The following is a 24,947-nucleotide window of genomic DNA, read 5'->3' as shown; positions in this document are numbered from 1 at the left end:
AAAGCACAACCACATCTCTGTTGGCTAGAGAGGGCATGTGGACTTTAAGTTACCTAACATCAAGTGAGGTAAATTTGGAAGTAACATCTCTGAGATCAGGGAGGTGAAACAGTTTGGTTGAAGCCTACTGAAAGGTGAGACTGCAGAGCTGCAGAAGGCAGCTGCCCTGGATGATGTGGGGCAGAGGGAACCCAAAGGGGCTCCTCTTGGCCTGAGCAGTTCGGAGAGATGAGGCAACGGGCCGGGAAATAGGCAGCCTGTTTTTGTCCAGCTATTTCTTATACCACTATATATAGAGCAGCACAGCATTACTCTAGCATAAAGCGTGTGGTTATATGTGGTGGGTAATATATCCATGGGGCCGGTTTGTGGCCCTTATAAGGCTAGCTGGTCCACAGAGCCTTCTCTGATAGTTCCGTATTTCCAGCCTGCTGGCGTTTCCTGGAAGTTGACACTGATCCTGGGACAAAGTAGGTAGAAGCCAGAGGAGCTGAAGCCAGAAAAGGAGCTGCAACGGGCTGAGAGGCAGGGGAGGCTGCAGGGCCGCTGCCACTCACCAGCTAGCTGGAGCGCTCACCAGGCTGGCAACACACAGCGTTAAAGGCAGTGGCTCCCAACCTTCTGGGTAGGTGCTGGAGGAGGAGTTGCATGTGCAGAGCCTGCAACACAGCCCTGTATGGGCTGCAGCGCCCTCAGCTGCGGCGCCTGCCAGAGGGAGGCCGGCGGCAGCGGCTCTGTGCGTGACTGTGCCGAGGCCCCTCTGTCCTGCTGCCACCCGCCTGGGTCGGTGTGTCGTCCTGCGATTTTTCCCCTGAAAATGCTCAACTGTTAGGAAGTAGTTATGTGATGTCCGAGGAAGGCTACTCATTGAGCAGTGTGGTGGAGAGAGCTAAGAGTCAAATCGTTAATACACGTTGGCTGTAAGACAGCAGATAGATTGGGACAAGTTACGTAAATGCTAAAGATTTAGGATTATTCTTAAGTAAGAAGCCACATCTTATATAAAAAAGCTGAAGCTATACTGGGAAACTTGCCCGTGGTTTATGCTTCCATTTCACAGAAATGAATTTCTTGTACTGCCCATCTTAAGCTTGCAAAATTATATAGTTGAAAATAATAGAATTTAAGATTAGATACTGATTGCAATTTATTCACACTCTGTTCTGACCCATGAAGATTCATTCTGCCAGTAGAAAGATCCGAACTTCTTGCAAATCATAAAGATTCTTACGTAATTTCCCAGGTTTTGCAGTCAGAGCTTTTACATAAGCAATGTCATGAGCTGGAGACCATGACTTTGTGGCTCTCCTCACCGCTGCCTTTGGAGCTGGGAGAACGAATACGCTGCTAAGCAGGATCTGCCAACGCTGTTCAGTCTGGTAGTTTATCACTGAAAAAAATTAAATTCCTTTGGTTCATTGCTGCACTAAGTAGAGGTCAGTGTAAATAAGGATAGTGTAATCTTGTTTATGTGTATGTTAGAATTATTCAGCTGTTTTACTCTCATTTTTCTCAATGTGAAGGAGTTTGTTTTTCAATAATAAGCCAATGGTTTCTTCATTAGATTTTTTGCAAGTAACCTCTTTGCTTAGGAAGTTGTCCCACTGCAAACATGAGGTGGCTAATGATTCCATTGCAGCTGGTTAAGCTTGTTGTGGTTATGGTAGCAGTCGGCTTTAGTTACAAGGAGAAGCAGAGAATAGTTACTTTCCTTGTTTTCACGTGTGGTTACGGTAGCCTAGAAAAAGAATCTGGTTCCTGATCTTTATTTCAGAACAAGTGGCTTATATTTTAGAATAAGATGTATGTTTTAATGCAAAATGTGAAATAAACATTAAGAGCCTGTAAATGCACACTCTAGAGCAAAATTTGCCACTTTTTCAATAACTATTCTCGGTTGACATGAAGAGACTTTTGGCAGTGTAAAGCAGTAGATTAAGGAGCTTTTCTTAACAGGAAGTAGAGGAGAGTGGTGGTTAGAAAACGCTGCCTACAGGAAGTTTGACACATGCGTCGCCCTTTGCGAAGTGACTCCGAGTTCAGCTCCTTATTTTGCTTTTCTAAGTGGCCGGAGCAGGGAGATGGCGGCTCCAAAGGAGATCCCTTGCAACCAGTGCACAGGGACAGCCACCGCGCTGCAGAGACTGGAGGGGTTTGCTAATCGCCTCTTTCACAGGCATGCAAAGGGTGCTGCCTATGAACAGAGAGTGGCCCTGGAAAACGAGAGCCACCACCTCTCTGAGCTTGCTCTCCTGTGGGACAAATCCAGTAAGTAGCGACTTTGCTTGTCTTATAGATGTTTTCTCTTCAGTTTGCCTAGGAAGTGAGGAACTTGCGTGTTTGTAATTGCTGAGCTGTGATAAATTCCAGAAGCAGTTTTACAATTTAATACCTAAAGGTGTTAATTTGGAGAACAGTGGTGCTGTGGCAGAGGGCTGGGTGGCTGGCAGGAGAATATAGTCCAGGTTCTGTCTTTTCTATTAAGCACCACTGACCTGTTTTGACAAGGTTTCCCCTCACTCCCACAGAATTTTTTGCCTATAAATTATTTCCTTTCTCTTCAAATTAAATCTGCTTTTTCAGCAGAAACAGAAAACTGTTTAAAATTTGTGATGTTTACACTTTGAAGTTTAAACTGTACGGACGTTGCTGCACAAATTAGTTTTCTAATTATAGGACTCTTCATCATTTGTTATTTTATTTTGAGTGATATTTCAAAATGTGTCATATTGTGGTAAACAGCATAACATTGTGTTTGGTTTTAACTATTGCGTATTAACTTAGTATGGGAATGCTGAATATCATTACCTTTAATTTCTTAATTAGCGAACTGTTTAGCATACGTGTGACTTTCATGGATTTCATGGCTGCATTTTGGGTAATAGAAGTGAGAGGCCTCAAAAAATACCACAATGTAGGTAAATTGTCGTTTGATCTCTTTAAAGCCATGTGTCGTTTTGCAAGTCAGTTATTGTCTCTGTGGTTAAATATTCCATTTAAAATGTTACATTATGATAACTGATGATAATTTTGTGCTGGATTTTAGATTCATTGATGGATTTTGAATAGCATAATTATTTCTGTTGGATATAGGCCTTACTGGAAATGTGTAACATCATGGTGTTACCATGAAGAAAGAAAATATCTCGCTACTTTCAATTTAAATTATTACATGAGTGGGAACTGAATATGTTCTCAGAGGAGATACCATAAACATGGAAGCAAAAAGGTGTTAATGCACTGACCTAAAATAGATTAAATCTAGGTCTCCCAGATGAGATGGAAAAGGATAGACTAAGTCTTGTCGGGAGGATATATGATGAAAGTGCAAAAATTGTGAGTCTCCTCTCCTTCAAAATATTTTCAAGTCAGTAAAAATAAACATATGCTTGTGTTTATATAGAAGCCCTTTTTATGTAAGTAACGACGACACTGAAGCAATTTCGTCTATTTAATACAAATAAGAAATGATATTGACCTGCTGACATGTACAAAGTGTGACCCGTTTGTGTACAAGTTTCTACTGTTTTTTTTTCCCCTCTATTTAAAGCAAGCTTCCTTGTATGACATGTTAGATGAGGAAATGGAACGCTGTGTCTTTTGGTGATAAACATGCCATTAATGGTGGTCTTATAAATGCTATTTTAAGTCATAACTAAGCACAGTGGTTGCATATATTATTTTTCTGAGCAAAAGTTAGTGAGCTGATAGCTAATTTTTGGTTGGTTATATAAATTTGGGAAGGATGAAATCCTGAATCTTGCTCTAAATGCTTTGCTCTTAATTATCTCAGTATTTATTCCAAAAAAAAAAAGTAGTGTAATACAGATTCTCATTTCACTACAACTTGAGCTTGAGGAGTGATAGAGAAGGTAGGAAGTGCAGTGTTGGTAGCGTTTTTGTCTACTAAGAGCTTGTAATTATATATTTAACGAAATAGAGCACGTGTGAAAATTCTCATCAGAAAGCAAACATGAAATAAAAACAGTTATTGTTTTATGTAACCGTTAAATGGCATAGAATTCAGGCAATAGATTAAGTTCGCAGGAAGTTTAAAGAGAAGCAGAGTTTTGAAAAAACTATACTGTTCTTGTAAAGATATTTGAATATAGACTATTCTGCCTATGAGGTGAGGTTAATGAGCAGGAGTTTGGTGTGGATTGCTTCTGGAATTTGCAACAAAAGCCTCCTTTCATTCCCAAAAAAAGGATGGGAAATGATTTCTTGGATTTTTGTTTGCATTTAATTTTGACGTGGACTTTGTTTGAAAATAAAGTTAATATATTAACACTTCTTGGCTATAATGAAATGTTGCAGCCAGCCCTGGGCCTATGTGCATCTGCTGCAGAGAAGTCGCAGCCGAAGCCCCAGCTTTGCTGCGAAGGCGAAGGAGCTGCGTGGGGCTGGAGGACTTTCTTTGTCTGCTTTACGTGTCGCCCATCATCTCGTGCTGTGGGTTAGCTTAGCGGTCACGTGCTCCAAGGCAGCAGGGTTTTTCAGTAGTTGATTTTGAAATTTATCTCATGTTTTTGCTTCCTTATTTTGAGATGTAAAACAGATTTTCCGATGCGCTTTGCATTCCTGGTAGCATGGGAAAGCAAGTGAATTTATATTGAAGAATTGTTAGAAGCTGACAGGTCAGAAATTTGTTCAGGATACCACAGGTCTTTAATTTATTTTGAGAAGTAGGTGGAGTGTGTGCGGAATTGAGCAGCTTATCCTGGCATCAGGTGAACTGTGCTGCGCAGCCCAAGGCAGAGGGGCACGTGCCGTGTTGGTCATTCGAACTGTGTGTCTCATGCAGAGTTTTGAATGTCCTGAATACAATGATCTGCAAGTGTATGGAGTCTGGGGCTTGATTTCTTTGGTTTGTTTGATTTTTGCTTCATTTTGTTAATTGCTTGTTGCTCTTTCCAAGATCAGAGGAGGGAAAAAGGAAGGAGGCTGAGGCTGCTCATGATGATCAGCGTGGATTTTTACACTTCTATTTTTGAACTGATGCTTATGTTTTCCAGATCTCTGGAAAGTACAAAAATGCACTAGCAACTCGGATAAGAAAAATGATCAGGAAAACACTTTTACTTTTATTTATCATTAAGTACTCCCAGTCTCTGAATTGCAAATGGATGGACGATGAATAGTAAGGGGACTGTTATTGAACATAACATGAAATATACTTCGAAATATTGTAGAAGCTCTCGTGGAGATTTAGCTGAATAATTACTAGATACATGTATGTGTGGAGAAAAATACATCTGAAATACCCCATAATGTACAGAATACATTGTGTGAATTGATTAAAGCTTTAGAATAACTACTAGTTGGGTACAAGTCAACAGATAATTCTGGGCTAGGGTTGCCATGGAAACAACCAGTGCTTGATATAATTGAGAACATCTTAAAAGCTCCTGGTGTTTGCATGCGTTTCCCCTGCCATTTTGAGTTGCTTTAGACATGAATAGGTAATGATGGTCAGACCAGAACTAGTTAATGAACAAAGCCAGATATCCGTGTCCTGAATATTGATTCTGTCTTACTCCTGGGATCTTGTGTTTCACAAGCTTTGGGGGGTTTTGTTATATGGGAGTTTTTTCTTTCATTTTTTTTTTTAAACGTGGTGAGATTTTAAGGACGAGAAGCTTTTTGGATTCTGTGCCTCCCTGCTTCCAGTTAGGGTGTATAAGTGTGTGTGGAGATAGAAGCAGGGATTTTGCAGAGATGAGCATACTTCATCAGCTCTTGGATTAATATTAAGAACAATATGTTTCTGAAAATTAGCTTTTCAACATGAATGGTAAGTCTTTTCTCTTACCTCTGACATTATTTTTTGTTTTGTCTTCACAATCAGAAAAAAAAATATACTGAGTTACCCCCTCTTCTCTGCATAACTATCAATAAATGCATTCGTCTGCTGATCATTTTGGTTTTGTAACTGACTTAGTATGGTTTTCAATTAAAAATTACTTATCTGAAAGATTTGCAGTTTGTATTAGGCATTGTTTCTGTTACCTAATGGGTAGTTAGTATTTTAAATGGTATTTTAAAGCTTTCTTTCAGAAATCTTTAAATTCCAAATCATTAAATAAGGCATAAAACCTGAGATTGAAAATTTTATAATTAAATGCTGTGTTTGTTAGTTTACTCTAAAAAATTTCTTTGGCACCATAATAAGTTATATTTTGTGAACTGATACAAATCAAACAAGCTTATTATTTTAATTATCATCTACAGATTCTGAAATGGGTTTTGTTGTTATTCATCTGGACCAACTTCTTTTCCAGTGGCTTTTATTCTTCCCAAATGATGGGATAGCAAAATACTTGAGGTCATTTGTGGAAGCAGGGGTGGAAAATGTCATTTAAAAAGATATATTTCAATAGAACTGGTAAACCTATCAGGCAAGTATTTGCTTTCCTCTCCCAAAATGACTACTTACTATACGTGGAATCTAATGGAATTATGGATTCGTTTATTCTAATTTGGAATATCCTTGAAAAGTCATGTCTGAATATATAAACAATATCCATTAATTTCATTCGAAAAAGATATCCTTTGAAAATCATTTGCCAAAAGCCCAAATGGGTTTTTGAAATGATGCCTTTTTGTTTTGAGCAGGGAGTCTGGAGCTCTGTAAAATGACAGGATTTGCGATTGCTTTAGATAAAGAGGAAAAAAAGCATTAATTACACGGGGTGGTGTGTGTGTGCGTGCCTTGGGTGTGTGTATGTGAGATTTTGCTTTACCCTACAAATGTAAAGGACCATTTTGACTAACGTTCCACTTCTGTGCATGACTCAAGGTAAAGAGTGGGGGAAATCATCACAACTCCCTATCTAATATCAATTTATAATGTGCTTGTCTAATAAAGGTGCTCTGAGGTCATCCTCACTGCACCGAAGTATATAGCTGTCACTTCTTTGGCGTTGCAAAGCATGATAAGGCACAACTGGCCAAGCTGGCATAGCTGGGGCTCTGCCTGTGCAGCTGGCAGGGTTTGTTTTGGTGTTGGGACTGCCTAAAACACCCCTAGACATGGACAACCCTTGGAAGGGCCGTCCCGATGGCCTTTCTGTGCCTCGCCACCTCGGGCTTGTGCGGATGTCCCCTTAGGCAGCCGTGTGGCCAGGTGTTCAGGGAAGGGTCTAGCATCGCAGGGGCTTGTGATTTTCTTGAAAAAGAAAAAATAAGTTTTTATTCTTCTTTTATTCTGAGTCATTTCAAGTGAATAAATTGCTCACAAAATCTAGGCTATGGGTTGTTTTTCTTCCTTTTTCTTCCTCAGGCTTTATTCAACAATTTGTGAGTGTAGATTTTCTCATCTTGACGTCCCAACTTGCAGTTCCATTTAAAAAGAAAAAAAACTGCATCCGCGTCTGTTCCCAAGCAAAATAATCCACAAATCAGAAGAATAACTGTTACAAAGGAAAGGTGAATCCCTTTGCTCTATTAACTGAGACCTAGATTAACTCCTGACCCTAAAAATTGGAAATAACTTTTGTGTTTTGGTACACATTTATGGTCGTCTTCAGTGCAGCAGTATTGCATCTTTTAAGTGGGTAAAAGCAGATGGTCTCCTTGTGAAAGGTTATCAAAATGCACGTGCAACCCCCTTCAGTTGAATTGAAAATTGAATTTTCTTCAATTTCCTCAAATTTGTTTTGTTTGCTAGCATTTTTTCAGGAAGGCTCCAAATGTAAGTCTGTCTCTAAAGACTTGGAAGGATGGCAAGCTCTTTGCTTTTCCAGGCCTGGTTTAGGGGGTGACCATGTAGTTTGAGTTGTTTTCTTTTACACAACAGACTATCCCCTAACAGGTAGAACTAGAAGGCCAAATAACTTTGCTATAGTTAGATAACTTTACATAACCATTTTAAGAGGTCTGGTTCTGGTAGATCTTGTGTTACACTAGTAACTCCTGGTAAAATTAAGTTATTATTTGTGCTAACACTTTCAAAGCAGGAAGTTGCTGCTCATCTGGAAACTTGCTGCAAGCCCTTGGCCGTCTGGCCGCCTGGGCAGGTGGAGCAGTGTGAGGGAAGAGCAGTGCAGCACTAAGAGACTCTGCTGGATTCTGGGCAAGTTTTTACAGGTCCTAGAGACTAACCCTTAAGAGCCAGACACAGGTCGCAAAAGTCACTGAAGGACTGAAGAATGTAGCAAGTGATTTACAAAGAGACAGCATAGAAAAATGGAGCGGGGAGTCAAGATTGCAATTGTGTGCGAGACGGAATAGAAGAAAGATGGATCTTAAATGTGAAGAAGTCTTAAAGTTGAAGACCTAGTGTTTGTTTGAGTGACTGAATTGGGAGATGAAAATATAGAGAATTGAAAAAGATAACATGCCTCATGACAAGAAAAAAAAATGATTTGCTGTGTTTGAGATAAACGATAAGTTGGACAAGAACTTTGTAAGTACTGCTTGACAACGCTGGAAGGAAGAATGGTATTGGTTTCCTTTTGATGCACTCGGTTGCTGTGAAGAGCTTCAAGAAGCATCTTATTATTCCCACAGCTGGGAAGACTGTGGAAAATGGAAGGATGACATGGCATGTCCAGGTGCCACCGCAGAGCGTCTTTCTATATAGTTCTGGTGGGACAAACGGCTTCTTCCTCTTCAAAATTCCCCAGTGATGTTACCAGCTACCTCTGACAGAGTTTAGGATACTTTCATAAGTGTTGAGCTCGGTCATGTTGTTTTCTGTTTCCTCATTTAAATATTTGACAGAAAGCGGCATAACGCTGCTTTGATGTACCACTAAAAATGCGCGTACGTAGCGAGCAGCCACGAGGGTGCACGGTTTGGAGCCAAGCAGGGAATGAGTTTCACATGACTTACAGGGTTACTCCGAGGGGAACAGCTCCTTGTGTTGCAGTTGTTCATTCCTGTTGACCTGGTCTCTGTTACATCACAGAAGTTGTTTCTACCAGAAAAATTGTTCTTGTTTCTCACTTTTTTAATTATTATTTTTTTCAATTTAATTTGTATGCCGAATTGTCTATGTAGTTATTAGTTGCTTGGTTCTTTTGAGAGTTTAAATTACTGCTCCTATCACTGTAGTAGGCCACAGTTCACGACATGAGTTTTGCATCTCTAATTATCAAGGTTCTTCTGGCAGTTTTATAACCTGCATCACGTTTTTGGTGTTATTTTGATCTTCATCTGACAGACGCGATAGCTCATTAAGAACTTGTGCTTTGTTTCCTGGGATTTCTTGGGTTTTGTTTTTCTAGGGTTTGCAACTCAGTTCTTGCACAAGTTCTGCCTTTGTCTGTTAGCAAATGAGCCTTGGCTCTAACGTGCCATTTGGTTTCAAAATGGGATGTAAATACTCTTACCTACCTTTGCTTGCCCTCATCCTATGGCAAACCCAAGCCTGTTGTTCGCTTACTGTGTTGGATTGTGAAATGTATTTATTTACATAAGACTTCCTTCTTCAGGAAGTCACTCTCTGCTATTTAAGGTTTTAAGTGAACTTCTACTACTTGGCTAGTTACCGTAGGCAACCCTTTCCTGTAAATATTGATAGTGTGCTCTGTATGAGATATTTCAGTGCCGTGACGTGTCAGATTCGACTCTTAAAAGAGATGGGAAGCTGCTGCGTGGCCGTATTCGGTGCTCTGAGGATGCAGCTTGTAGGGCCCTGCGCGTTGTGTTAATGTTGGGGCCCAGGCCAAGCCATTCTGCAGGAAGCAGCCTCAGAAATATGGATGCAGTTAAAGCAAGATTGGCCCAAATTTTGCATGTTGTTAACTAAATAAAATTCAAGAAGGAGGTGTGCATGAGTTACTAGTGTTACTCTGACTCCTGGTATGAAATACATGGCAGCAGGGAGGAAAAGCGACCTGCGTTGCACACTTAAGTCTTCCTTAAATTGCATCCATGTAGTGAGCAATTTTTGAAGACGTTTAGTTTGCAGTATTAGGGGGGAAAAAGTTTAATAAAACTTGGAGTACTTCTCAAGAATAGGGTATTTGTGCATGGGTATATATGGTATTTTGAGAGCTTGTGGTGAAATTTGTCATTAAATATGCAGATCAACACCCTGCAAATTTTTTGCTTACAGTTCCTAATAGTCTAACCCTGAAACATATCCCCCTTGCTAGCAATCCAGTAACATGCTACACTCTTCAGTCACTGAACTTTTAATTAAGGAGCAAGGTGGGGAAGTAGCATAGGGAGGAAGTTCCTGTTAGGCAGTATCTCGCTGTGCAGAGGGACAGATGGACAGATGATGGATGGCCTCGCTACAGGAATCCTGTGGGAGGTGCGGGGAGCGTCTTGCTTGCTGTGTGTTACTGGCTGCGGGAGAAAAATCTGGTGGTTTCTTATATTCGTACTTAGCTAGTGGGATTTGTTAACAGCCTTTGCCCAAGACTGTAGCTATAGTTACAAGGTATCTTGTAGTAGTGCCCTAGAAAATTTTGTTCTTGGAGCTCATTCTTAAAATTTATTCCTTTTTTCCCGCAGTTACCATGGAAATACATGCACTGCAGACACAGAGGTGCTTGGAATTATAAAAGAAAATTTAAAACTGTGGGGGAATAGTGAAAACTGCTGCTAGTTGCCTTTTGCCCGGTTAGCGTGTGCGCAGCACGTCTGCGGCATGCGGCGCCTCGCGCGGCGGCCCGCGCTGCACGGGCTGCTCCGGGGAGGCTTAATGCCTGCTGCCCACCAGGCCTCTGGTGCCATTTCTCCACGTAACCCTTCGTGTGTGGTGTAGCTTTCTATATAGGGAGCATTTATAAGCAATCGTGCTAAACTTATTTCATTAGTTTTATTAAACTTGTTTTATTAATTTTAAGCTGTTTGGAATTGAGGGTAACTTGAACGAAGAAGGGGTACATAGCGGTGTTTCCAGTAGCCCGGGGCAGCACTTGGAGGCCAGGTCACACAGGCCGGAGAGGGCCCCTTCCACCCAGCCCTTCCGTGCCCTGCCTTCACCCTCGCACCCCTGTGACTGAATGAGCTGCGAATTGATTTGAATTAAGACTGGTTTTCTTTTTCCTCTCTTGCCTCTCTGCGTTAGTTTTTAATCTGGCTCGATTCCCTGACCTGGTTTGGCAGCCAGCCACAGAGGCGCTTTTGCTCTTTCAAGGAAGGTCACAATACGGAGGCAGGAACAGATGCCTGTGGAAGGACAGGATTGCTTTTTTTGGGAGCAGTTATTTATATTAGCACGTATTGAACATGGAACTGCAGGCTAACAAATCAAATTGCTTCTTCGTGGACTTTTAAGCCTCAAAGCATGTTGGCTGTTGCAGGAAAGGGAGCAGATTTAATAATCTATAGTGTCTGGCTGTCTGGAATAAGTCCCTGTAGAGCACACTTCAAGGACAGGAAAAAGGTACCGCAGAGAGCCCTTTCCTCAAGCCAAAGCTTAGCATATTCCAGGACTAACTGGATGCCAGTCATAAGCAGTAGTGTTGGAGAGCTGGGAAGAAAAATCTGCGGTAGCCACACAGAGAAAGGATGTCAATATCCCCTGGTTTGGAAGGGAGGTACAGGGAGGAAAGAGACGTGTCACCATGAACACAAAGCTGCTCTTCTCTAAGCATATATGAATGTACAGGAGTATGAGCAGGTATCACTGAGCACAGTTGGGGCAAGACTTGCCTGTTTTTATGAGTGAATAAGTTACTAATATACCTCAAATGTGTGTTTTGTTTTTTTTCTGTGTGTGTACTGAGATTTTTCAGGGGTTCATGTTTGAAGATACTAAACGTTAGCTTATTTTGGTCCTTGCAGTGGTCTCCTATTATATTGTACTTATGACATCAGGCAGGCTTCACTGCCTCCATTTGGACTAGTGCTTTATGATTTAAGAAAATAAATAAAAAGAGACTGAAAATTAGATTTGGAAAATTACATTTGATTTTGTTATCTGTAATAAAAATAGAAGCTTAGAAGTTGTAGCCTGTAATGTTGAAAAATGCCATTTAGGTCAAGTGTTCAAAATCATGGACAACATGAAAATTTCGCCTGCTGTTCTAAAATACAAGTTGTTCATATCCAGTACTGTTGTCACATGTTGGAAAAATATTTCTTTTTCACTACTGCATCATCAATTTTCATAGTAAAGAACACTTAGAGATCAAAACCTTGCTTTTCAAGTAAAAAAGGTTAATAGATCAGATCCTGGGAGGCTGCAGAGCCTCTTCATGTAGCCTGTCTGACTGGCCTGCTGCTGGAACAGAAGCAAGATAATATTATCAGGAGCCAGTTTTTCACGTCAGAGCCCATCAGTGCGTTTTACTGCCATGGTAAAAAAGCATCGCCTGGCCTGAACCTGGCTTTATATTGCATCAACCTCCCCACTTGTTCATTTTGTGCGAAACAGCGGTTTCTTCTTTTCAATGGTCTGTTGCAATGATACTATTTTTGCTTCTGCTTTAAAATGTTTTCTAGCTAACAGTGTTAACTGGAACTCGGGCCGCTGCCTTGAGTGTGCGGTGCCGTTTCATTTGCAGGGGGTGTGTGCTTAAGTACTGAGCAGAACTGAGAAATCTCATTGCAAGGCACGTGATCTTACTCCTGCTTACGATACGCACAAAAGAGAAATTTAAAGAAATGCATTTAAAGAAATGGATGAAGAGCTTAAGGATGAGACATGGAGCTCTTGAGCCCCGGTCTTCTCCCTGGTTTCTGACATGTGCTGCAGTAGTACAGTCTCACAAGACCTCTAAGTACACCTAGGTAATGCTTAAGCCTATAAATAGTATGTGCTTTTATAAAGCAAAATACTCAAATATATTTACCAAATTCCCTTCATACACCCTCTTTTTCTTTTCCATTAAATAAAATTTGGAGATTTAATTAAATAGACCATTTAATTCCAGATTTCAAGCAATTATATTACAATTTTGGAACTGAAGCTGAATTGTATTTGATAAAAGGGCATTTTAAATACCAAGCAGAGACTGGCATTTAGCACAGCAGATGGGGGTTTGTAGTGGTGCCCAGTGTTTAGTCTTAATCAGTTTAGTTCTTGCTTTTTTGCCATGAATCCTATCCAAACCCTCCTCTTTTACCCCTTCTACCCCTACCCCACAAAAGAATTTCTGCGTTCTGTGAGAGATGTGCTTGGGAATAGCAGAGAGCACGTGTTGGCAGGGGCAGAAATGCAGAGGGTTCAGGCTAAGTGCCCAGGGCTGCTCCGTCCGGGCCCCTTTCCCGCTGCTCTAACTGCGCCTCTGCGGCCCCTGCTGCCTTTGGCTCCTCTGAAACGGTGCCCTAGGCTGCCATGTGCTCTGATCATCCATAGCGGCTTGTTCTTGGGGCTTGTTCTTCCTTTAATAATCCTACTGACTTTTCACCTAAGAGCTAAGCCATAAAATAGAACTGCCCCTTAGAGACGACATGAGGAACCTGAACTCCACTCCTGGCTTGTGTGAGGGTTGCATGGTTTTAGTTTTAGCTTTCCCCTCAGCTGCTCTTTCCAAGCATCTTTTCACCCTGTTGTGGCCAGATGGTTTAGTGCAAGCCAAGGTTGGTCTGGACAGCAGCTCTTGGCCAATAACCGTCAAGCCAACAGGGAACTACGTGGAATGATGGAGTAGCCATGGGCGCTTCCAGGACTATCCCGACTCGCAGTGCGCGGACGGCGTATTTCACGCAGCAAAATTCAACTACATTATATTCTGTATTTCTGTCCTGCTCTGTGCTGCCCTTGGCAGCACCTGTGGGTGCTCTTTCCTGCGTCGCGCCGTTTCCCTGCCAGTGCGGCTCTGCTCAGGCCAGGCCTTGCGTCGTCCGTGACACTCAAGCGGGCATCTCGCCCACCCCTCGCCTGGCTCCTGGGCGTGCGCCTGCAGAAATCGCTTTGGTTTTTTGCTCTTCAACCGTTTTTAGGCTTTCCCTTTAGCTTCCAAACAGTTACCACATTTCTGAAGGCCTTTTCCTACTGTGGATTTTCTACTCCACTGCTTTGGGTGTTTGTGTTTCATAGCACTTGTTTCTGCTGCTGGAGGTGGTTCTTGCTGCCCATGAGAGAGAGGAGAGGTCCATGGTGGAGGGGGTGTATATGGGGCTGTGCGTGTATGGGGGGTGTAAGGGAGTGTGTGTATATGTGTGAGTACGGGTATGTGCCCTGTGGGCTCTGCGCCACGTCTGGGCTGTTGCTGGCTGCTCAGCTTTGCTTCCTTGGGCAGCACCTTTTCCTCCTCTAGTTTCTACCTCCTTCAACTTGTGCTGCAGCAGTGAAAACAGCCTGGCTGGGGCTGCCTGTCAATCTTCCCGTGCTCTCCCTGGATCCCCACCACCATTCTCATTCTGCTCAGCCATACGAGTAATTCTTCCTTCTTCACAGATTATGGGAATTTGTATGCTAAAATCTGTTTCCTGGGCGCTTTTTTTTTTTTTTTTTTAAAGTGTGATCAAATTAAATCATGCATGTACAGAGGACATCAAATTTTCAAGAATGCATTCCAGGTTACATGTAATAACTTCACTGGGCAGGCTAGGCTTTCCCAAGGGACTTTGCTCTGTCATTGTGTAACAGGACTAAAATTTGATGTGAATTATTTTGAAGATTGCTTACCATTTCTGAGCCATCGACCACATGCTGTGCAATCTGTCACATGCTGTCTTCGGAACAAAGTGATAAGCAGTTGCAAAATCACCTGGTTACAGGTTTTATTGGGTACCAGAGTGGTACAATGAAGATGGGTGTAGTTTTGTGAGCGGCGATTCAATGCGTATTTGTTGTTTGGAATAGATTAATAACTAGAGGACAGCTTAATTTCTCTTGGGGTTTTGTAAAGTGTGCTTCTTTCTGTGGTATATCATCTTTTTTTCATTCTGAATTTAGCTGCCTTTGGTTTTTTCTTTTTCATTTGGTACTTTCTGCTCAACCGTTCTGTGATTTTTAACATGAGTCATTCTGTCTGTGTGGGAAAGGTCTGCTTTACTCCCAAGCCCGCTCCAAAGAGGGAATGGGGGGATGTATTTGTGTTTTCTATGTGTTTGTTGTGGAAATGCATAAAACTTCTTTTTTTTTCTCTTTCTTTCCTCTCTTCATCATCTCATCTGTGTGGGTGAATGTTCCTGCAAACCTTTGGGGATCCTATAGAGACCTTTGGTATGCTCATTCTTTCATTAGAGCCCAAAGTCACAGATACTAGCAACAGTTTAAAGACCAGAAGAGTGAATAGATTTTTGCATCATAACAATGTTTAGTGGCTAAAAATGTGCACTTGAGGAAAACTTCTAAGTCATCATTTAATGCATCTTTGGATCATCACAGTGATGCTAGTGACCTTTGCCAATCACTGGTCTACTTTTTAAACAGATAAAAATTCACGCTATAAAACATGTTCTTCTGGTGCAAAAGTTGATGTTTACATATTCAGAATTTCAAAAGTACCTATTCTGTTTCAGAATCAAAGTCCCATTTTCAGAAATGACTTTACGTACACAGTTGCCTCAATTACCTTGGTGATGGCCCGTTGATTCGTACAGGACTTTAGGAGCCAAAGGGACTTCTGAAAACGCAAGCAAGGTTTCCAGCAGGTTGAAGGATTTTGAAAAATTGAGTCTTTTTTTCATTAAGGGGAAAGTATAATTCATGTAAAACACATCACAGAACATGAAATACATTTTTTTCAAGATACAGATTTTGTCTATAGAATTAAAACTATGCCTCGGAGTAGAATTATTTTGAAAATGCATGTTGAGTGCTGCTTTCCAAGTGAAGAGACGGAAGTGATGTGGAGTAAGAAAGAAGTTCTGTGTTGAAGGAGAGCTCGTGGCTTCTTGATACCATAGATTTTTTTTTCCCCTTCAACAATTTGAGTATTTCCATCTGGATCCCATTTTTTTCACAAAGAGTATTCTTCATCCACTAAGCAGAACAGAGACAGAGATGATTGCATGTAAATGCTGTAGTATATTTGCAATTAGATTTCAATGCAAAAGATGTAGGAATTTAAATATTTCTTCATTTGAACAATGGAAGTTTCATGAGGGCTGTTTAAGACAAAAATATACTGTAATAACATGATTATTCTTTGTATGCTCAGAAAAAAAAATGAAGTAAACAAATTATTTTGTGTTTTCATCGTGCTTTACGGTGCTAAAGCAAAGTTAATGCTCTTTTCTAAGCTACAGCTGCTTAAGGTCAAAGGCTCAGCTTTTTGTAGGTCTTAGTGGCCAGCTTATTTTTTTTTCTTGGCATTAAGATAATGTTCATGTTACTTTGACAGAAATTGATTTTTAAAAAATTTTATCATAGTCATGAGCTCAGCTCTCCTAGTGGAAGAAGAGCCATCAGTCAGTACTTGGGCTGTTCTGAGCTTCCCTTTTTGTAGCAGGAAATTGTTTCATGGCACAGGAAATTGTACTCTTTTCTCAGATCGGAATCATTAAAAGTCATTAAATGAGTAACCACTGTATTTTGATAACGATAGGCATATTTCCCCTATTTGGGATAAATGTACCAAACTTGCACTGGTTACTCACTAAACACTGATAAGTCCCAGTTGGATTTCATATCCATTTAAATAATTCCTTTGATGGAAACTGTTTTCTCAGTCCAGGTATCCCTAAATGTAGAGGCAACAAATATATTCCTCATCTCCAATACTGTTTTTTTCTCTTAAACTAGAACTGCTGACTGGATACCCTGTTTTAAACACCTCACTGGTGTTTAGGTCTGCCGTAACCAACCAACTTCTCGCAGGTTTTCATAGCTTGCCCTTGTTTTGCTGCTGCTCCATGGGAGCCCCGCAGCTCCCGCGGGTGTTTTGCTGCCCTCCTGGTTCCCCAGGCCAGGGAGCAAAGAGCAGCAGCCGCCCGCCCTGCCCCGGCAGAGCCCGCTCCTGCCCTGCCCTGCCCTGCGCTGCCCGCGGCGCCGGTGACCCGGCGGGCCGCACGGTCCCCGCTGCCACCAGCCCTCCTGGAGGGGACATGCTCATGTGTTCACCTTCCCCACATGGTGATTGCTTACAGCCCGCCATGACCCTAAATGCAATAAGCATCAGAAGATAAAATACAGTTACTAAACTGCTTATTTCTAGACTTCGCCCAGAATAGTCTTAGCACATTTCTGAGTATTTTTAGAAATTGCTTATGGTGGAATATAGCACAGAAAAGGCAACATTAATAATGTGATATGACGTGGAACGTTTCAGGGAGGACACGACTGGTATGATGTTTTATTCTCAATTCTGCAGCTTTCACAGAATCCCATCAAAGCCCGAAACCCTTTTGCTTGTGACTGTGCGTTAAGTAATCTACACTGATCTGCCTGATGATTAATATTCCAAAAAAGAAAAAATTATCTGAATAAAATATATTGGTGCACATTTTAAACAGCCAGAAACTTGCTATTATTTCATTGCTGTAATCTTAATGCAGGGTTAATATTTAAAGTATTTATTCTTTGACTTGTGGGCATATCTAATGTGCAGTGTTTTTGTAGACCTGTGTTTTGTATTTGCTTGCAATAATGCTGTGCATTTGGTACCTGAGCTTGCAAACAGCCTTTAAATAAAGGTGATGGCTGGAAGAAAAAAAAAAATGGAGGGGATGGGGGGAATGAGAATGACATTATGATCATTCTACTATTAAAAAACTAACTTTTAATTAAGAAAAAAAGTTATCTTTGTGGCATGGTGATTCATAAATGTTAAACATTTGGGGATTTGTTTTGCCGGGCCATTTAAGAAAGCCATATGTCACCTTAAAGCCTGCTTGTGTGTAGAGTGTTGTGAGTTATTAGAGCTGAAGTAGTTTGACTTGTGTAGAGCGATGTAGAAGCCTTAGGTTACCTCTAGACACCGGAGAAGTTTGAGATGCTCCTGCTCACTTACAAATTATATGACCTTAATTCTTTAAAGAAGCATCTCCATTGCATCCATGATGAAGTATATTAATAAGAATTTTTTTTTCTGTGTGTTTTCAGTGAAAGAGTTCCTAGCCAAAGCCAAAGAAGACTTTTTAAGAAAATGGGAAAGTCCCCCTCAGGTATAAACCATTTGAGCATTCAGTATTTTTTTCTATTGCACTTTTTTTCTTTTTTTGTAGTGTATTATCAGTTTGTGATGAGCAAGACAGAAAGCCAGGTTAAGTTTAATGCATTTTTTAAGAGAGTTTCCATTCTGAATGTCTGTTTTATCACTTAAGCTTCAGTCATCAAAGATTTTTATTTCTTCTCTGGATTTGAACCCAAAGGTGAGGAAATGGTTGCACTGTAGAGCAGCTTGCTTGTACCCAGAATGATGTTTACAATAAGCCTGAGAAAGTTCAAAATGTGTTAACGTGTTTCACCTGGCTCTTTATATAATACTAAGCTTTGGCAAGTCTGCAATTTACCTTGTTAATAACTTCCCCTGTAGTATTAAGAAGTAGTCTACGACATGGGATGGGGGAGGAGGTTAAGGAGCAGGTTAGAGAGAAATTCTTAATTTTTTTCATTTAAAACTTTTTTTTAAAAAAAAAAAAAAACAGCATTTGAAATGCTATAGTGATGAATACCTGGAAAAAATTACTTAATGATGTGATCTCTAGACAGATGTCACATACTTGTCTATTGAACTTGGTTCAAGGATTTTTGGAGACTTTAACGTGCTTATTTGTGATTATTTATCTGTATGCTAAACCTCTGAGTTGTTTACAGCTCAATTCTTCTCAATGAGAGTGTGTCATCTCTACTGATGATTTACAGTAATGTTGGTACAATCAGTTAAATAGTTTTCTGTTTTAATCAGTACAGTATCAAATATCTTCCTAAAACTTCATAGTCATGAAATTACATTAGCACTACAATTGACTCTAGTTTGTTGTCTGTGATAAATACAATTTTACCCAACCCTTTTAATAAATTATTTCATTGCATCTTGTTAAAATTGTCTTTGGGTATTTAGAAATAATGTTGTTCTGTCCTTGTACATATAGAATACTGCTGGCCTAGATGATTTTGAAAGGCAAAAAACTCTTGGAACAGGATCATTTGGGAGAGTTATGTTGGTGAAACATAAATCCACAGAACAGTATTATGCTATGAAGATACTGGACAAACAGAAGGTTAGTGTAATTTATAATGTTTTTTTTTTTTCTGATACAAATGGCAGCTTTAGAATTAGAATAGGTGAAATTTGCAAGTATGCACCTGTGATCTGACCAAAAAAAAAAAAAAAAAAGTTACATTGCTCTTTTTTTTTTATGCTGTCACAGTGAACCTTTTCTGCTTTTAGGGGTGCTTTTTGTTTCTTTGATGTTACAATATGTTGTATTTTTTTTCCTCATTGCTGAGCATTTTAATTTGTATTCTTTGTTTTTATTGAATAAGTGAACTGACAGCTTCAGTGGGAGCTGGTGAGCTTAGATGATTGCAAAAAAGGCTTTATGGGTCCATGCATATGTATTTACTGCTATTTTTGATTGCTGAGAAAACCAGCCTCTTCAGAAGACTTTGTTCTGAGGCCACAAGAAAGCGTTGTAAAAAACATGTTGCATGCATTGCATATTGCAGGAATTTTTCTGCCATTGTTACTTTGCTGCACTTCCTGCACACTGCAGCAGATGCATACAGGAATATAAGACACAAACAAAAGCATTGTCTCTTAAAAAGCAGCAAAACTTCTCAAGTTGAATATTCACCTATGAACTGCGTAAGTTCAATGCAGGCAAAGGTCTATAACTGTGGCTAAGCGATGTGTTGTATTTATTCTGCTTTTGCTTCTCATATTTGGGTGCTAGTCGTATTTTAGTAGGGCTGCTCCTCCCGCCGCCGCCGGGTCGAGGCTCGGCCTCCTCGAGGCCTCGTGCCGTGGCGGCCGCTGGGCCGCGGCCTGCGCGGGCACCACACGGGGGCACGAGGGGCGGCCGCCCCGAGCGGAGCGCGCGGCCGCCCGGCCCCTGCGGCCTCCCGCCACGGGCTGCCTCGCGGGGCCGGCCTGGCCACCGGCTCCCGGGAGCTTCAGCCAAGAGCCCCGCTCCTTCCCGAGCCAGCGCGTCCCAGGAGTTTGGGAGAGAGCCCGGATGCGCTCGAGCTTTCCGCCTGCTCTCCCTCCCTATGCCTGGAGTTGCTGTGTGGCTGTCCTGTTTTATCTTAGTCCAGCTGCTGTTCTATCTACAACAACAAAATCATGGTGCTGTTTTATCAGAGGAGAGTGTACTTTCTCTTTTTAATTGAGAATGCTGTTCTTTGGGCTTTATTTCCTGTCCTCCTGATCAAATATCAGCTCTTTGATAGCTCATCAAATGCACAGCTATATTTTCTTTCCAAATAATCTACCAGGGTCAGCAACTGTATTCCCTGGAGGGTTCACTGGTGGTGACCATAAAGTACAGGCCTGCCTACAATCACCTTAAAATAAAATGCTAAGTCTGAAGACAAAATGGATGGGCCAGTTGTGTCCCTTTCTAATCCAATCCTATCCTTGGGTCATCTGGATATGAAAAAATAAAAGAAAATATGGCATATATTGCTGTAGCTGGCAGGTTTATGTGTAGGGTTGATATTCCCTCACTTGTCAGCCTTTATTTAGCGTGTCAGTAACATAATGCTGCTTGGTGAGTTTCCTTACCTAATAGCTTTAGGAAAGAAAAAAATACGGGTAGCAAAATCTGAAGCATATATAGGTACTATCTTTTGTCTGTAGAAGATTTTAAACAGTTTTAGTCAGGGTTGGCATGTCTTGCAAATCTCTTATAGCTGTTAGGTTTGACTTCCAGATATCAAAAAACAATGATTTGTTTTTACAGCCTCGTAGATTTTCTTGTGTTCTAGGTGCTGTTAATAATAATAATAATAATAATGACAAACACCGAAAAAAATTGGTTTTCCTGTCACTCTCAAAATAAGATATAAACGAATTATTGATTAAGGAAAATTGAAGGTGGGGGGAGGGGGGAAGATTATGCGATTAATTTTGACAGGAAACCAAAGTCCTGGCAGCTGAGGAAGAGCAATGATCAGAATTCTGCTGCTGGTCCTGGTAGCTTAGCATTGTAAACAACACCAAAGAGAAGGTAGTATTCTTCTCCTTTTCTTTTTTTCTTTTTCTTTCTTCTTTTTTTTTTCTTTTTATTAAATTCCTAATTAAATGTCTGATGTGATTTTCTGACTTTTTAGCAAAGAGTCCAAAGATCAAATTGATTTTATTACACTATCATTTGCTTCGTACAGAATATTTTCTTTACTGTTTCTTTTGCACTCTGGGGATTTCTATAGCCACCTGCAAACCAGGCTTCATGAGTACTACGTTTTGCAATATGGTTATACTTTTTAATCTTTTCTCAGTGCTATCTGTGAATTCAGGAGTCTGCTTTCAAGTAACTGAATTACACTGTAATCTTAATAATTAACGAAATGCCATGGTTAAAATGAAGATTGTGTTTTCCTAGGTTGTCAAACTGAAGCAAATAGAACACACGCTGAATGAAAAGAGAATATTACAAGCAGTGAACTTTCCTTTTCTTGTAAGACTGGAGTATTCTTTTAAGGTAATTATTGTTTTGAAAGTGGTGGCTTGAGGTCTAGGGAGGTGCACACTCAAACTTTTGTCATTAATACATTAACTTTACAATACAAGAATTTCATAGAAATTTCATAGAAATATATTTAACAGCCTTTAGAAATGGTTAACACAAAATAAATTAATTATCCATTATAGGTTTATATAAAAAACCTTTGTCCTTTGTGTCTCATCTAGAAAACAATGACACGCTCTGGGATGCCTGTTTAAACTCTCTCTTGAAGGGCACTGTGAATTTATAAGGCCTGAGGACAGCAGTGTCCTGAGCTGCCAGGGCTCAGCCAGGAGCCCACGAGCCAGTTGTTCCTTGTGGTCTTCATGGTCCCGTCTGCTCCAAGGGCACCTCGGGCAGCCCTCACCTGACGAGCCCTGGCTGACCTTGGCTGGGAAGTTACCACCACCACTAGCTCTGTCTCCCTCTCTGCTGGAGGTTACTGTCTCCCCTCAAAAGCTGGCAGAACAGAACACGTGTTTACACTTTCCATTTTAATAAAAACTCTTGTGTCCTAGTGTAAGGGACAGGTCAAGACAGCTGCAGATTAAGATACAGGAGTTTGCACTGAAACTGCTGAGGGGCTGCCTGTGTTCTCCACTTGGCCATGGGTGTTTGGCCACTGCTAAATCTGGGTGCCAAAACTTGTTCAGGAACTGACTGAGATGCATCAATGGTCATAAATGTTTACAAGTTCCTGCGTGTACACAGAGATGCCCACACCATTTCACCAGATGCTAATCAGAAGACTATCTTCAAAACAGACGGAACGCAAACTCCCAAAGGTTTTCCATGTTTTTGCAGGAAATTGGTCGTTGTACAGGCGAGAGCTTTTAGGCAGCATTCTATCTTTGAGAGAAACCAAAGCTTGTACTTCACAAATTTTCTATAAAATTTGTAATAGTTCTGTAGATATTGAGAGAGATTTACATGAGACAAGTCTTAATGACAATCTTGACCAGAGAAGAAGAGCTTTGAGATAAGCTTCTAAATTCGAGACCGTATGCACTAGGCAATCTAAAGATTGACTGTTTTGCTAATGAAGTGATGCATGTCCTCCAAAATTATATAAAAATATGCATTTATTAAGATTAGGTTATTCCTTTGGTCGAGTGAAGTGTGCCTGCACTTTGAAGAATTTCTACTGGGTTACCCTACAATTGTTAAGAAAATCAAATGATTTTTCTTTCTCTTGTTCATTCTTTAATAAAACAAATTGCACTTGGGAAGTTTTTCAAAAAGGTTATAGAAAGTCTAATATGTCACATATGTTTACTTGATTCCTTAGGATAATTCTAATTTATACATGGTAATGGAGTATGTCCCTGGTGGCGAAATGTTTTCGCATTTAAGAAGAATTGGAAGGTTCAGGTAAGAGTCTTAATGATATTATTCCTTTGAAAAGGCTTTATGTTGCTAATTTGTGAGAGGAGAGAGAGTTTCATAAAACATAAGAAACGAAACTTGAAAGAAAAGAGTAAGTGCTTTAAATTTTGCCTTTTCCTGGTATACTAAAATAATCAGGGAGTGGAAAACTTGTAATTACTTTTATTACTATTCAGTTAGTTAATGCAGGCTTTCATGATCTATGCAAGATATGAACTTGGAAGTAATATTCATAGTCACTGAAACTGATCAGTTTCTAAAATTAAAATCTAAGTTTTTCTGCAAGTTTTAGGCTGTAGAATATACTCATCTTGATTTGACTATGTGATTTAAAATGAAAATCTGAAGAAACTAGATTTAGAGAAAAGTTTTAACTATAAAATGCTTGCTAATTACCTTTTTTGTATTACACAGTAAAGGAAACAGCTAGAAGATATTTAGATAGTCTCTCACTGACAATCGTGTGGTTAATTCAGTATCTTAATATAGCGTGGGGACGGTTAATGTTGTTTTACTTCTTTGCAGTGAACCACATGCACGATTTTATGCAGCTCAGATAGTACTAACGTTTGAGTACCTCCATTCATTAGACCTCATCTACAGAGATCTAAAGCCTGAAAATCTTTTAATTGATCAGCAAGGATACATCCAGGTATGAAATCCTTCATATATTTAGGGAGAGAAGCCTTGTCTGGTTTTGCAGGCTACATAATTTTAAGAAATGTGTTTGAAATAAGTTATCTGTTGAAGCTGCTTGCCTTGTTAACTTATATTCAGGGAACATTAAAATACTCTATGGCTTAACAACAGTTGAAACTCTCGGATTTAACTTCTGCTGACGGAAAATTGTTTGGTGGATATGTCTGTGTTTGAGCAAACTGTCAAGTTTTTCCTCATGATCTGTGGAAAGAAGTAGATATCTGTGTGTGTCTGTTCATTTGACCTATTTTACACATCAGCCCTGGAATGAGATGAGAAGTGCCTTAGGACTGGCCGGTTTAGATGCTGGCATCTACAGTAAGTACCTGATTTCAACTGAATGAATCCCCTTCTTGGAGAGTCCTAACTTCCTCAGGAAATCTGGAGTAAGAGTGGAGTTGAGCAGAAGGCGGCAGTTTCCCTGTGCGTGGAGCCCGAGTGTAACATGAGCAGAATCCCTGCAGACAACAGTCACAGGCAGAGAAGCCCGGCAGCCAAAAGCACAGGGAAGCACTGCCAGTGTGGCTCTGAGGAAAAGCCAAGGAAGGAAGCTTGTGCAGCAGGGTAGTGGATCTCTGAGCAAAGGGGCTGCCTTCATGTGATTATTATTGCTAGTGTTTACTTGCATAATAAGCAAAAAAAAACCCCAGAATTTAAAATACATATATTTTGTTTGTGGAAACAAAAGTTTGTGTGCATTTTTGATAGATGCACAGAAACATAATAAAGCAAAAACTTTTCCTGATCAATTCTGTTTGAAAGAAACAATCTGCAAGTACTCAAATACAGATAGATACATGAGCCTCATACAGTGCAAGTGTCATCAAGAGTTGTAAGACATTATAATTTCCAAAAAGCTTGCATAAGGCCTTATTTGAATTTGCCTCTAGTAAGTTAGATCTACAGCCCTTCAAACAATGGAAGGGAGAATTACTATTTAGGTGACTGAGTCATCAACGCTATAACTGAAATTTAAGAAACAAAATATCTCAATCTTTTTTATCCACTCATGACCTCAAAGCATGAATAGAACTACAAATGATTCAGGATAGTTTGTAGGTGGGATAAGAAAAAGGATTGTTTGCAACTGGTGTGCTTTTGGTAAGTTTTCCTTATAATGCATTTGTGAAAAGGTTGTATATTAATAAATTCATGTTGATGTTGTTGAAAATAATAGCTTCTAGATGAACATATGTGATCTTTTGATGGCAACGCATCCCAACTTGAGAGCGTACTGAGAACTGTTGACATTATGCCATGATTTCTTACTTGAAATTCCTTATCATCCACATGATAAAATACCTTTGTGCTGAAGTTGTGCAGTTATCTTGCCTTTTTGCAATTGCTTGCTTTCTGAAGTAATTTTTTATGAATAGAACTTGAGTGACTGGTAT

The 24,947-nt window shown here is 40.3% G+C and overlaps 1 protein-coding gene across 3 annotated transcripts in view; it reads left to right on the top strand.

The window, feature by feature from the left end:
- The window catches only part of PRKACB (protein kinase cAMP-activated catalytic subunit beta), a 65,957-nt gene that overhangs the window by 29,361 nt on the left and 11,649 nt on the right, over positions 1-24,947 (top strand). The window contains exons 1-6 of one of the 3 annotated variants that reach the window (XM_088526056.1): positions 2,082-2,268; positions 17,900-17,961; positions 18,892-19,020; positions 21,346-21,444; positions 22,757-22,839; positions 23,380-23,506. In XM_088526056.1, the coding sequence (XP_088382182.1) occupies positions 2,082-2,268; positions 17,900-17,961; positions 18,892-19,020; positions 21,346-21,444; positions 22,757-22,839; positions 23,380-23,506 (687 nt within the window). Of the gene's footprint in view, positions 1-2,081; positions 2,269-5,614; positions 5,795-17,899; positions 17,962-18,891; positions 19,021-21,345; positions 21,445-22,756; positions 22,840-23,379; positions 23,507-24,947 lie in introns of those variants that run through there. The other 2 variants (XM_088526055.1, XM_088526054.1) reach the window with 2 other exon arrangements.

This window comes from Tinamus guttatus, unplaced genomic scaffold (genome assembly GCF_059628265.1).
Source record: "Tinamus guttatus ecotype Peru unplaced genomic scaffold, ASM5962826v1 Tinamus_guttatus_pri_ptg000242l, whole genome shotgun sequence".
Classification (NCBI taxonomy): domain Eukaryota; kingdom Metazoa; phylum Chordata; class Aves; order Tinamiformes; family Tinamidae; genus Tinamus; species Tinamus guttatus.
This window is presented reverse-complemented; position numbering and strand designations above follow the sequence as displayed.